The sequence below is a fragment of the Ascaphus truei genome, chromosome 21, assembly GCF_040206685.1.
Source record: "Ascaphus truei isolate aAscTru1 chromosome 21, aAscTru1.hap1, whole genome shotgun sequence".
NCBI classification, from domain to species: Eukaryota; Metazoa; Chordata; class Amphibia; order Anura; family Ascaphidae; genus Ascaphus; species Ascaphus truei.
Window position 1 is genome coordinate 1,645,025 of NC_134503.1, and position 15,268 is coordinate 1,660,292.

The window sequence follows — 15,268 nt, forward strand, 5'->3', positions numbered from 1 at the left end:
GCAGGGAAGGGGTTACACCGCGATGCTCTGCAGGGCTCGTACAGCAGGGAAGGGGTTACACCGCGATGCTCTGCGGGGCTCGTACAGCAGGGAAGGGGTTACACCGCGATGCTCTGCGGGGCTCGTACAGCGGGGAAGGGGTTACACCGCAATACTCTGCGGGGCTCGTACAGCAGGGAAGGGGTTACACCGCGATGCTCTGCGGGGCTCGTACAGCAGGGAAGGGGTTACACCGCGATGCTCCGCGGGGCTCGTACAGCAGGGAAGGGGTTACACCGCGATGCTCTGCGGGGCTCGTACAGCAGGGAAGGGGTTACACCGCGATGCTCTGCGGGGCTCGTACAGCGGGGAAGGGGTTACACCGCGATGCTCTGCGGGGCTCGTACAGCAGGGAAGGGGTTACACCGCGATACTCTGCGGGGCTCGTACAGCAGGGAAGGGGTTACACCGCGATGCTCTGCGGGGCTCGTACAGCGGGGAAGGGGTTACACCGCGATGCTCTGCGGGGCTCGTACAGCAGGGAAGGGGTTACACCGCGATACTCTGCGGGGCTCGTACAGCTGGGAAGGGGTTACACCGCGATGCTCTGCGGGGCTCGTACAGCGGGGAAGGGGTTACACCGCGATGCTCTGCGGGGCTCGTACAGCAGGGAAGGGGTTACACCGCGATACTCTGCGGGGCTCGTACAGCAGGGAAGGGGTTACACCGCGATGCTCTGCGGGGCTCGTACAGCGGGGAAGGGGTTACAGAGCGATGCTCTGCAGGGCTCATACAGCAGGGAAGGGGTTACACCGCGATGCTCTGCGGGGCTCGTACAGCAGGGAAGGGGTTACACCGCGATGCTCTGCGGGGCTCGTACAGCAGGGAAGGGGTTACAGAGCGATGCTCTGCAGGGCTCATACAGCAGGGAAGGGGTTACACCGCGATGCTCTGCGGGGCTCGTACAGCAGGGAAGGGGTTACACCGCGATGCTCTGCGGGGCTCGTACAGCAGGGAAGGGGTTACACAGCGATGCTCTGCGGGGCTCATACAGCAGGGAAGGGATTACACCGCGATGCTCTGCAGGGCTCATACAGCAGGGAAGGGGTTACACCGCGATGCTCTGCGGGGCTCGTACAGCAGGGAAGGGGTTACAGAGCAATGCTCTGCGGAGCTCGTACAGCAGGGAAGGGGTTACAGAGCGATGCTCTGCAGGGCTCGTACAGCAGGGAAGGGGTTACAGAGCGATGTTCTGCGGGGCTCGTACAGCAGGGAAGGGGTTACACAGCAATGCTCTGCGGGGCTCGTACAGCAGGGAAGGGGTTACAGAGCGATGCTCTGCGGGGCTCGTACAGCAGGGAAGGGGTTACAGAGCGATGCTCTGGCGGGGCTCTGGCAGGGAAGGGGTTACACAGCGATGCTCTGCGGGGCTCGTACAGCAGGGAAGGGGTTACAGAGCGATGCTCTGGCGGGGCTCGTACAGCAGGGAAGGGGTTACAGAGCGATGCTCTGCGGGCTCTGGCAGGGAAGGGGTTACACCTGCGGTGCTCTGCGGGGCTCTGGCAGGGAAGGGGTTACACAGTGATGCTCTGCGGGGCTCTGGCAGGGAAGGGGTTACACCGCGATGCTCTGCGGGGCTCTGGCAGGGAAGGGGTTACACCGCGATGCTCTGCGGGGCTCGTACAGCAGGGAAGGGGTTACACCGCGATGCTCTGCGGGGCTCGTACAGCGGGGAAGGGGTTACACCGCGATGCTCTGCGGGGCTCGTACAGCAGGGAAGGGGTTACACCGCGATACTCTGCGGGGCTCGTACAGCTGGGAAGGGGTTACACCGCGATGCTCTGCGGGGCTCGTACAGCGGGGAAGGGGTTACACCGCGATGCTCTGCGGGGCTCGTACAGCAGGGAAGGGGTTACACCGCGATACTCTGCGGGGCTCGTACAGCAGGGAAGGGGTTACACCGCGATGCTCTGCGGGGCTCGTACAGCGGGGAAGGGGTTACAGAGCGATGCTCTGCAGGGCTCATACAGCAGGGAAGGGGTTACACCGCGATGCTCTGCGGGGCTCGTACAGCAGGGAAGGGGTTACACCGCGATGCTCTGCGGGGCTCGTACAGCAGGGAAGGGGTTACAGAGCGATGCTCTGCAGGGCTCATACAGCAGGGAAGGGGTTACACCGCGATGCTCTGCGGGGCTCGTACAGCAGGGAAGGGGTTACACCGCGATGCTCTGCGGGGCTCGTACAGCAGGGAAGGGGTTACACAGCGATGCTCTGCGGGGCTCATACAGCAGGGAAGGGATTACACCGCGATGCTCTGCAGGGCTCATACAGCAGGGAAGGGGTTACACCGCGATGCTCTGCGGGGCTCGTACAGCAGGGAAGGGGTTACAGAGCAATGCTCTGCGGAGCTCGTACAGCAGGGAAGGGGTTACAGAGCGATGCTCTGCGGGGCTCGTACAGCAGGGAAGGGGTTACAGAGCGATGTTCTGCGGGGCTCGTACAGCAGGGAAGGGGTTACACAGCAATGCTCTGCGGGGCTCGTACAGCAGGGAAGGGGTTACAGAGCGATGCTCTGCGGGGCTCGTACAGCAGGGAAGGGGTTACAGAGCGATGCTCTGGCGGGGCTCTGGCAGGGAAGGGGTTACACAGCGATGCTCTGCGGGGCTCGTACAGCAGGGAAGGGGTTACAGAGCGATGCTCTGGCGGGGCTCGTACAGCAGGGAAGGGGTTACAGAGCGATGCTCTGCGGGCTCTGGCAGGGAAGGGGTTACACCTGCGGTGCTCTGCGGGGCTCTGGCAGGGAAGGGGTTACACAGTGATGCTCTGCGGGGCTCTGGCAGGGAAGGGGTTACACCGCGATGCTCTGCGGGGCTCTGGCAGGGAAGGGGTTACACCGCGATGCTCTGCGGGGCTCTATCCCCCCGGCTCAGTAACCTCCCGCCCCTTTCTCACACATTGCAGCGCAGAGAAGAGGCTGGAGCAGCGAGGACGGAGGAAGGAGGGGGAGGCCGGCGCAGCGCAGGCGCCTGAGGATATTCTGCCCGGGCACAGCAGGTATGCGGGGCAGCCCCACGTCACGTGCAAGGGGGGGCTGGGGGCGCACTCAGAGGCAAGGCTCTGGCAGATAAGGGGTTACACGGCGATGCTCTGTGGGGATCTGGCAGGGAAGGGGTTACACGGCGATGCTCTGTGGGGATCTGGCAGGGAAGGGGTTTCTTGGCGATGCTCTGTGGGGATCTGGCAGGGAAGGGGTTACACGGCGATGCTCTGTGGGGATCTGGCAGGGAAGGGGTTACACGGCGATGCTCTGTGGGGATCTGGCAGGGAAGGGGTTACATGGCGATGCTCTGCGGGGCTCTGGCAGGGAAGGGGTTACACAGCGATGCTCTGTGGGGATCTGGCAGGGAAGGGGTTACAGAGCGATGCTCTGGCGGGGCTCTGGCAGGGAAGGGGTTACACAGTGATGCTCTGCGGGGCTCTGGCAGGGAAGGGGTTACACAGCGATGCTCTGCAGGACTCTGGCAGGGAAGGGGTTACACAGCGATGCTCTGCGGGGTTCTGGCAGGGAAGGGGTTACACAGATGCTCTGCAGTGCGCTGGCAGGGAAGGGATTACAGAGCGATGCTCTGCGGGCTCTGGCAGGGAAGGGGTTACACAGCGATGCTCTGACAAGGAAGGGGTTACACAGCGATGCTCTGCGGGCTCTGGCAGGGAAGGGGTTACACAGCGATGCTCTGCGGGCTCTGGCAGGGAAGGGGTTACACAGCGATGCTCTGTGGGCTCTGGCAGGGAAGGGGTTACACAGCGATGCTCTGCGGGCTCTGGCAGGGAAGGGGTTACACAGCGATGCTCTGCGGGGCTCTGGCAGGGAAGGGGTTACACAGCGATGCTCTGCGGGCTCTGGCAGGGAAGGGGTTACACAGCGATGCTCTGCAGCGTTATAATCCGCCTCATCCCCTTAGGTTACGTGTGAACTCAGATAGTGCCAGCTTCCCCCGGAAGCGAAGTGAGGGCAGCCCCATCAGGAAACTAAACTCCCCCTTCATGGACGTTGCCAGACACCCCTTGCCCATGCCCCAGCCTGCAACCTCCAGGCTGCTGGGGCATATAGAAAGGTAAAGGGGGAGAGATGAGGGGGCAGATAGGGGGGGGGGGAGGGCGGGAAGGGGATGGAGGGAGAAACAATACTGACACGGGGAAATCAAGCAGTGACAGCTCAGAACCTGCTCACTGAGCCCCAGTTTCAGAGGGGGTGCGGGTATGAAGAGGGGGTACAGTGAGAAAAGGGGTGCGGGTATGAAGAGGGGGTACAGTGAGAAGAGGGGTGCGGGTATGAAGAAGGGGTACAGTGAGAAGAGGGGTGCGGGTATGAAGAGGGGGTACAGTGAGAAAAGGGGTGCGGGTATGAAGAGGGGGTACAGTGAGAAGAAGGGTGCGGGTATGAAGAGGGGGTACAGTGAGAAGAGGGGTGCGGGTATGAAGAGGGGGTACAGTGAGAAGAGGGGTGCGGGTATGAAGAGGGGGTACAGTGAGAAGAGGGGTGCGGGTATGAAGAGGGGTGGGGGTGAGAAGAGGGGGTACAGTGAGAAGAGGGGTGCGGTTATGAAGAGGGGGTGCAGTGAGAAGAGGGGCTGCGGGTGAGAAGAGGGGGTGCGGGTGAGAAGAGAGGGTGCGGGTGAGAAGAGAGGGTGCGGGTGAGAAGAGGGGGTGCGGGTGAGAAGAGGGGGTGCGGGTGAGAAGTTGGGGTGCGGTTATGAAGAGGGGGTGCAGTGAGAAGAGGGGTGCAGTTATGATGAGGTGTGCGGGTGAGAAAAGGGTGCGGGTGAGAAGAGGGGTGCGGTTATGAAGAGGGGGTGCGGGTGAGAAGAGGGGGTGCGGGTGAGAAGAGGGGGTGCGGGTGAGAAGAGGGGGTGCGGGTGAGAAGAGGGGGTGCGGGTGAGAAGAGGGGGTGCGGGTGAGAAGTGGGGGTACAGTGAGAAGAGGTTTACACCCAGGGAACAGGAGATCACCAGTGGGATGCACTTACAGTACAGTGAATTTGTCCATATCCCCAAATACACAAGCTGTGTCTTTACCTGCAGGATATCCCCAGCTGCCGGGGACAAGAGAAACCCAATGGACAGTACACCAAAGGGGACCGGCACAGCCAAAGGCTGGCAAAGCGATCGTCAGGGCTTAGAGGTGGACAAGGTAAAAGGGGCACGGGGGTGGGAGGTCTCTTCTACGTGCTCATGACCTGAAGTTCTGTCGATGGCATCACTGTATGGGCAGAAATGCCAAGAGTGGGGCCATAGGGGCACTGTATGGGCAGATACTATCAGTGGGGCCATAGGGGCACTGTATGGGCAGATACTATCAGTGGGGCCATAGGGGCATTGTATGGGCAGATACTATCAGTGGGAACAGAGGGGCATTGTATGGGCAGAGATACTATCAGTGGGAACAGACAGGCGCTGTATGGGCAGAGATACTATCAGTGGGAACAGACAGGCGCTGTATGGGCAGAGATACTATCAGTGGGAACAGAGAGGCGCTGTATGGGCAGAGATACTATCAGTGGGAACAGAGAGGCGCTGTATGGGCAGAGATACTATCAGTGGGAACAGAGAGGCGCTGTATGGGCAGAGATACTATCAGTGGGAACAGACAGGCGCTGTATGGGCAGAGATACTATCAGTGGGAACAGACAGGCGCTGTATGGGCAGAGATACTACCAGTGGGAACAGACAGGCGCTGTATGAGCAGAGATACTATCAGTGGGAACAGAGAGGCGCTGTATGGGCAGAGATACTATCAGTGGGAACAGACAGGCGCTGTATGGGCAGATACTATCAGTGGGAACAGAGAGGCGCTGTATGGGCAGAGATACTATCAGTGGGAACAGAGAGGCGCTGTATGGGCAGAGATACTATCAGTGGGAACAGAGAGGCGCTGTATGGGCAGAGATACTATCAGTGGGAACAGACAGGCGCTGTATGGGCAGAGATACTATCAGTGGGAACAGACAGGCGCTGTATGGGCAGAGATACTATCAGTGGGAACAGACAGGCGCTGTATGGGCAGAGATACTATCAGTGGGAACAGACAGGCGCTGTATGGGCAGAGATACTATCAGTGGGAACAGACAGGCGCTGTATGGGCAGAGATACTATCAGTGGGAACAGAGAGGCGCTGTATGGGCAGAGATACTATCAGTGGGAACAGAGAGGCGCTGTATGGGCAGAGATACTATCAGTGGGAACAGAGAGGCGCTGTATGGGCAGAGATACTATCAGTGGGAACAGAGAGGCACTGTATGGGCAGAGATACTATCAGTGGGAACAGAGAGGCACTGTATGGGCAGAGATACTATCAGTGGGAACAGAGAGGCGCTGTATGGGCAGAGATACTATCAGTGGGAACAGAGAGGCGCTGTATGGGCAGAGATACTATCAGTGGGAACAGAGAGGCGCTGTATGGGCAGAGATACTATCAGTGAGAACAGAGAGGCGCTGTATGGGCAGAGATACTATCAGTGGGAACAGACAGGCGCTGTATGGGCAGAGATACTATCAGTGGGAACAGAGAGGCGCTGTATGGGCAGAGATACTATCAGTGGGAACAGAGAGGCGCTGTATGGGCAGAGATACTATCAGTGGGAACAGACAGGCGCTGTATGGGCAGAGATACTATCAGTGGGAACAAAGAGGCGCTGTATGGGCAGAGATACTATCAGTGGGAACAGAGAGGCGCTGTATGGGCAGAGATACTATCAGTGGGAACAGAGAGGCGCTGCATGGGCAGAGATACTACCAGTGGGAACAGAGAGGCGCTGTATGGGCAGAGATACTATCAGTGGGAACAGAGAGGTGCTGTATGGGCAGAGATACTATCAGTGAGAACAGAGAGGCGCTGTATGGGCAGAGATACTATCAGTGAGAACAGACAGGCGCTGTATGGGCAGAGATACTATCAGTGGGAACAGACAGGCGCTGTATGGGCAGAGATACTATCAGTGGGAACAGAGAGGCGCTGTATGGGCAGAGATACTATCAGTGGGAACAGAGAGGCGCTGTATGGGCAGAGATACTATCAGTGGGAACAGAGAGGCGCTGTATGGGCAGAGATACTATCAGTGGGAACAGAGAGGCGCTGTATGGGCAGAGATACTATCAGTGGGAACAGAGAGGCACTGTATGGGCAGAGATACTATCAGTGGGAACAGAGAGGCACTGTATGGGCAGAGATACTATCAGTGGGAACAGAGAGGCACTGTATGGGCAGAGATACTATCAGTGGGAACAGACAGGCACTGTATGGGCAGAGATACTATCAGTGGGAACAGAGAGGCGCTGTATGGGCAGAGATACTATCAGTGGGAACAGAGAGGCGCTGTATGGGCAGAGATACTATCAGTGGGAACAGAGAGGCGCTGTATGGGCAGAGATACTATCAGTGGGAACAGAGAGGCGCTGTATGGGCAGAGATACTATCAGTGGGAACAGAGAGGCGCTGTATGGGCAGAGATACTATCAGTGGGAACAGAGAGGCGCTGTATGGGCAGAGATACTATCAGTGGGAACAGAGAGGCGCTGTATGGGCAGAGATACTATCAGTGGGAACAGACAGGCGCTGTATGGGCAGAGATACTATCAGTGGGAACAGACAGGCGCTGTATGGGCAGAGATACTATCAGTGGGAACAGAGAGGCGCTGTATGGGCAGAGATACTATCAGTGGGAACAGACAGGCGCTGTATGGGCAGAGATACTATCAGTGGGAACAGACAGGCGCTGTATGGGCAGAGATACTATCAGTGGGAACAGAGAGGCGCTGTATGGGCAGAGATACTATCAGTGGGAACAGAGAGGCGCTGTATGGGCAGAGATACTATCAGTGGGAACAGACAGGCGCTGTATGGGCAGAGATACTATCAGTGGGAACAGAGAGGCGCTGTATGGGCAGAGATACTATCAGTGGGAACAGAGAGGCGCTGTATGGGCAGAGATACTATCAGTGGGAACAGACAGGCGCTGTATGGGCAGAGATACTATCAGTGGGAACAAAGAGGCGCTGTATGGGCAGAGATACTATCAGTGGGAACAGAGAGGCGCTGTATGGGCAGAGATACTATCAGTGGGAACAGAGAGGCGCTGCATGGGCAGAGATACTACCAGTGGGAACAGAGAGGCGCTGTATGGGCAGAGATACTATCAGTGGGAACAGAGAGGTGCTGTATGGGCAGAGATACTATCAGTGAGAACAGAGAGGCGCTGTATGGGCAGAGATACTATCAGTGAGAACAGACAGGCGCTGTATGGGCAGAGATACTATCAGTGGGAACAGACAGGCGCTGTATGGGCAGAGATACTATCAGTGGGAACAGAGAGGCGCTGTATGGGCAGAGATACTATCAGTGAGAACAGAGAGGCGCTGTATGGGCAGAGATACTATCAGTGGGAACAGAGAGGCGCTGTATGGGCAGAGATACTATCAGTGGGAACAGAGAGGCGCTGTATGGGCAGAGATACTATCAGTGGGAACAGAGAGGCACTGTATGGGCAGAGATACTATCAGTGGGAACAGAGAGGCGCTGTATGGGCAGAGATACTATCAGTGGGAACAGAGAGGCACTGTATGGGCAGAGATACTATCAGTGGGAACAGACAGGCACTGTATGGGCAGAGATACTATCAGTGGGAACAGAGAGGCGCTGTATGGGCAGAGATACTATCAGTGGGAACAGAGAGGCGCTGTATGGGCAGAGATACTATCAGTGGGAACAGAGAGGCGCTGTATGGGCAGAGATACTATCAGTGGGAACAGAGAGGCGCTGTATGGGCAGAGATACTATCAGTGGGAACAGAGAGGCGCTGTATGGGCAGAGATACTATCAGTGGGAACAGAGAGGCGCTGTATGGGCAGAGATACTATCAGTGGGAACAGAGAGGCGCTGTATGGGCAGAGATACTATCAGTGGGAACAGACAGGCGCTGTATGGGCAGAGATACTATCAGTGGGAACAGAGAGGCACTGTATGGGCAGAGATACTATCAGTGGGAACAGACAGGCGCTGTATGGGCAGAGATACTATCAGTGGGAACAGACAGGCGCTGTATGGGCAGAGATACTATCAGTGGGAACAGAGAGGCGCTGTATGGGCAGAGATACTATCAGTGGGAACAGAGAGGCGCTGTATGGGCAGAGATACTATCAGTGGGAACAGAGAGGCGCTGTATGGGCAGAGATACTATCAGTGGGAACAGACAGGCGCTGTATGGGCAGAGATACTATCAGTGGGAACAGACAGGCGCTGTATGGGCAGAGATACTATCAGTGGGAACAGAGAGGCGCTGTATGGGCAGAGATACTATCAGTGGGAACAGAGAGGCGCTGTATGGGCAGAGATACTATCAGTGGGAACAGAGAGGCACTGTATGGGCAGAGATACTATCAGTGAGAACAGAGAGGCGCTGTATGGGCAGAGATACTATCAGTGGGAACAGAGAGGCGCTGTATGGGCAGAGATACTATCAGTGGGAACAGACAGGCGCTGTATGGGCAGAGATACTATCAGTGGGAACAGACAGGCGCTGTATGGGCAGAGATACTATCAGTGGGAACAGAGAGGCGCTGTATGGGCAGAGATACTATCAGTGGGAACAGACAGGCACTGTATGGGCAGAGATACTATCAGTGGGAACAGAGAGGCGCTGTATGGGCAGAGATACTATCAGTGGGAACAGAGAGGCGCTGTATGGGCAGAGATACTATCAGTGGGAACAGAGAGGCGCTGTATGGGCAGAGATACTATCAGTGGGAACAGAGAGGCGCTGTATGGGCAGAGATACTATCAGTGGGAACAGAGAGGCGCTGTATGGGCAGAGATACTATCAGTGGGAACAGAGAGGCGCTGTATGGGCAGAGATACTATCAGTGGGAACAGAGAGGCGCTGTATGGGCAGAGATACTATCAGTGGGAACAGAGAGGCGCTGTATGGGCAGAGATACTATCAGTGGGAACAGACAGGCACTGTATGGGCAGAGATACTATCAGTGGGAACAGAGAGGCGCTGTATGGGCAGAGATACTATCAGTGGGAACAGAGAGGCGCTGTATGGGCAGAGATACTATCAGTGAGAACAGAGAGGCGCTGTATGGGCAGAGATACTATCAGTGGGAACAGACAGGCGCTGTATGGGCAGAGATACTATCAGTGGGAACAGAGAGGCGCTGTATGGGCAGAGATACTATCAGTGGGAACAGAGAGGCGCTGTATGGGCAGAGATACTATCAGTGGGAACAGAGAGGCACTGTATGGGCAGAGATACTATCAGTGGGAACAGACAGGCGCTGTATGGGCAGAGATACTATCAGTGGGAACAGACAGGCGCTGTATGGGCAGAGATACTATCAGTGGGAACAGAGAGGCGCTGTATGGGCAGAGATACTATCAGTGGGAACAGAGAGGCGCTGTATGGGCAGAGATACTATCAGTGGGAACAGAGAGGCGCTGTATGGGCAGAGATACTATCAGTGGGAACAGACAGGCGCTGTATGGGCAGAGATACTATCAGTGGGAACAGACAGGCGCTGTATGGGCAGAGATACTATCAGTGGGAACAGAGAGGCGCTGTATGGGCAGAGATACTATCAGTGGGAACAGAGAGGCGCTGTATGGGCAGAGATACTATCAGTGGGAACAGAGAGGCACTGTATGGGCAGAGATACTATCAGTGAGAACAGAGAGGCGCTGTATGGGCAGAGATACTATCAGTGGGAACAGAGAGGCGCTGTATGGGCAGAGATACTATCAGTGGGAACAGACAGGCGCTGTATGGGCAGAGATACTATCAGTGGGAACAGACAGGCGCTGTATGGGCAGAGATACTATCAGTGGGAACAGAGAGGCGCTGTATGGGCAGAGATACTATCAGTGGGAACAGACAGGCACTGTATGGGCAGAGATACTATCAGTGGGAACAGAGAGGCGCTGTATGGGCAGAGATACTATCAGTGGGAACAGAGAGGCGCTGTATGGGCAGAGATACTATCAGTGGGAACAGAGAGGCGCTGTATGGGCAGAGATACTATCAGTGGGAACAGAGAGGCGCTGTATGGGCAGAGATACTATCAGTGGGAACAGAGAGGCGCTGTATGGGCAGAGATACTATCAGTGGGAACAGAGAGGCGCTGTATGGGCAGAGATACTATCAGTGGGAACAGAGAGGCGCTGTATGGGCAGAGATACTATCAGTGGGAACAGAGAGGCGCTGTATGGGCAGAGATACTATCAGTGGGAACAGACAGGCACTGTATGGGCAGAGATACTATCAGTGGGAACAGAGAGGCGCTGTATGGGCAGAGATACTATCAGTGGGAACAGAGAGGCGCTGTATGGGCAGAGATACTATCAGTGGGAACAGAGAGGCGCTGTATGGGCAGAGATACTATCAGTGGGAACAGAGAGGCGCTGTATGGGCAGAGATACTATCAGTGGGAACAGAGAGGCGCTGTATGGGCAGAGATACTATCAGTGGGAACAGAGAGGCGCTGTATGGGCAGAGATACTATCAGTGGGAACAGACAGGCGCTGTATGGGCAGAGATACTATCAGTGGGAACAGACAGGCGCTGTATGGGCAGAGATACTATCAGTGGGAACAGACAGGCGCTGTATGGGCAGAGATACTATCAGTGGGAACAGAGAGGCGCTGTATGGGCAGAGATACTATCAGTGGGAACAGACAGGCGCTGTATGGGCAGAGATACTATCAGTGGGAACAGACAGGCGCTGTATGGGCAGAGATACTATCAGTGGGAACAGAGAGGCGCTGTATGGGCAGAGATACTATCAGTGGGAACAGAGAGGCGCTGTATGGGCAGAGATACTATCAGTGGGAACAGACAGGCGCTGTATGGGCAGAGATACTATCAGTGGGAACAGACAGGCGCTGTATGGGCAGAGATACTATCAGTGGGAACAGACAGGCGCTGTATGGGCAGAGATACTATCAGTGGGAACAGAGAGGCGCTGTATGGGCAGAGATACTATCAGTGGGAACAGAGAGGCGCTGTATGGGCAGAGATACTATCAGTGGGAACAGAGAGGCACTGTATGGGCAGAGATACTATCAGTGAGAACAGAGAGGCGCTGTATGGGCAGAGATACTATCAGTGGGAACAGAGAGGCGCTGTATGGGCAGAGATACTATCAGTGGGAACAGACAGGCGCTGTATGGGCAGAGATACTATCAGTGGGAACAGACAGGCGCTGTATGGGCAGAGATACTATCAGTGGGAACAGAGAGGCGCTGTATGGGCAGAGATACTATCAGTGGGAACAGACAGGCACTGTATGGGCAGAGATACTATCAGTGGGAACAGAGAGGCGCTGTATGGGCAGAGATACTATCAGTGGGAACAGAGAGGCGCTGTATGGGCAGAGATACTATCAGTGGGAACAGAGAGGCGCTGTATGGGCAGAGATACTATCAGTGGGAACAGAGAGGCGCTGTATGGGCAGAGATACTATCAGTGGGAACAGAGAGGCGCTGTATGGGCAGAGATACTATCAGTGGGAACAGAGAGGCGCTGTATGGGCAGAGATACTATCAGTGGGAACAGAGAGGCGCTGTATGGGCAGAGATACTATCAGTGGGAACAGAGAGGCGCTGTATGGGCAGAGATACTATCAGTGGGAACAGACAGGCGCTGTATGGGCAGAGATACTATCAGTGGGAACAGACAGGCGCTGTATGGGCAGAGATACTATCAGTGGGAACAGAGAGGCGCTGTATGGGCAGAGATACTATCAGTGGGAACAGACAGGCGCTGTATGGGCAGAGATACTATCAGTGGGAACAGACAGGCGCTGTATGGGCAGAGATACTATCAGTGGGAACAGAGAGGCGCTGTATGGGCAGAGATACTATCAGTGGGAACAGAGAGGCGCTGTATGGGCAGAGATACTATCAGTGGGAACAGACAGGCGCTGTATGGGCAGAGATACTATCAGTGGGAACAGACAGGCGCTGTATGGGCAGAGATACTATCAGTGGGAACAGACAGGCGCTGTATGGGCAGAGATACTATCAGTGGGAACAGAGAGGCGCTGTATGGGCAGAGATACTATCAGTGGGAACAGAGAGGCGCTGTATGGGCAGAGATACTATCAGTGGGAACAGAGAGGCACTGTATGGGCAGAGATACTATCAGTGAGAACAGAGAGGCGCTGTATGGGCAGAGATACTATCAGTGGGAACAGAGAGGCGCTGTATGGGCAGAGATACTATCAGTGGGAACAGACAGGCGCTGTATGGGCAGAGATACTATCAGTGGGAACAGACAGGCGCTGTATGGGCAGAGATACTATCAGTGGGAACAGAGAGGCGCTGTATGGGCAGAGATACTATCAGTGGGAACAGAGAGGCGCTGTATGGGCAGAGATACTATCAGTGAGAACAGAGAGGCGCTGTATGGGCAGAGATACTATCAGTGGGAACAGAGAGGCACTGTATGGGCAGAGATACTATCAGTGGGAACAGAGAGGCACTGTATGGGCAGAGATACTATCAGTGGGAACAGAGAGGCGCTGTATGGGCAGATACTATCAGTGGGGCCATAGGGGCATTGTATGGGCAGAGATACTATCAGTGGGAACAGAGAGGCGCTGTATGGGCAGAGATACTATCAGTGGGAACAGACAGGCGCTGTATGGGCAGAGATACTATCAGTGGGAACAGAGAGGCGCTGTATGGGCAGAGATACTATCAGTGGGAACAGAGAGGCGCTGTATGGGCAGACATACTATCAGTGGGAACAGAGAGGCGCTGTATGGGCAGAGATACTATCAGTGGGAACAGACAGGCGCTGTATGGGCAGAGATACTATCAGTGGGAACAGAGAGGCGCTGTATGGGCAGAGATACTATCAGTGGGAACAGAGAGGCGCTGTATGGGCAGAGATACTATCAGTGGGAACAGAGAGGCGCTGTATGGGCAGAGATACTATCAGTGAGAACAGAGAGGCGCTGTATGGGCAGAGATACTATCAGTGGGAACAGAGAGGCGCTGTATGGGCAGAGATACTATCAGTGGGAACAGAGAGGCACTGTATGGGCAGAGATACTATCAGTGGGAACAGAGAGGCGCTGTATGGGCAGAGATACTATCAGTGAGAACAGAGAGGCGCTGTATGGGCAGAGATACTATCAGTGGGAACAGAGAGGCGCTGTATGGGCAGAGATACTATCAGTGAGAACAGAGAGGCGCTATATGGGCAGAGATACTATCAGTGGGAACAGAGAGGCGCTGTATGGGCAGAGATACTATCAGTGGGAACAGACAGGCGCTATATGGGCAGAGATACTATCAGTGGGAACAGACAGACGCTGTATGGGCAGAGATACTATCAGTGGGAACAGAGAGGCGCTGTATGGGCAGAGATACTATCAGTGGGAACAGAGAGGCGCTGTATGGGCAGAGATACTATCAGTGGGAACAGACGGGCGCTGTATGGGCAGAGATACTATCAGTGGGAACAGACAGGCGCTGTATGGGCAGAGATACTATCAGTGGGAACAGAGAGGCGCTGTATGGGCAGAGATACTATCAGTGGGAACAGACAGGCGCTGTATGGGCAGAGATACTATCAGTGGGAACAGAGAGGCGCTGTATGGGCAGAGATACTATCAGTGGGAACAGAGAGGCGCTGTATGGGCAGAGATACTATCAGTGGGAACAGAGAGGCGCTGTATGGGCAGAGATACTATCAGTGGGAACAGAGGCGCTGTATGGGCAGAGATACTATCAGTGGGAACAGAGAGGCGCTGTATAGGCAGAGATACTATCAGTGAGAACAGAGAGGCGCTGTATGGGCAGAGATACTATCAGTGGGAACAGAGAGGCGCTGTATGGGCAGAGATACTATCAGTGGGAACAGACAGGCGCTGTATGGGCAGAGATACTATCAGTGGGAACAGAGAGGTGCTGTATGGGCAGAGATACTATCAGTGGGAACAGAGAGGCGCTGTATGGGCAGAGATACTATCAGTGGGAACAGAGAGGCGCTGTATGGGCAGAGATACTATCAGTGGGAACAGAGAGGCGCTGTATGGGCAGAGATACTATCAGTGGGGCCATAGGGGCATTGTATGGGCAGAGATACTATCAGTGGGAACAGAGAGGCGCTGTATGGGCAGAGATACTATCAGTGGGAACAGACAGGCGCTGTATGGGCAGAGATACTATCAGTGGGAACAGAGAGGCGCTGTATGGGCAGAGATACTATCAGTGGGAACAGAGAGGCGCT

The 15,268-nt window shown here is 55.6% G+C and overlaps 1 protein-coding gene across 1 annotated transcript in view; it reads left to right on the forward strand.

Moving 5' to 3' along the window:
• ARHGAP4 (Rho GTPase activating protein 4) overlaps positions 1–15,268 on the forward strand; it is a 68,061-nt gene that overhangs the window by 42,743 nt on the left and 10,050 nt on the right. The window contains 3 exon segments of the mRNA XM_075579513.1: positions 2,941–3,033; positions 3,942–4,094; positions 5,061–5,169. Of these exon segments, the coding sequence (XP_075435628.1) occupies positions 2,941–3,033; positions 3,942–4,094; positions 5,061–5,169 (355 nt within the window).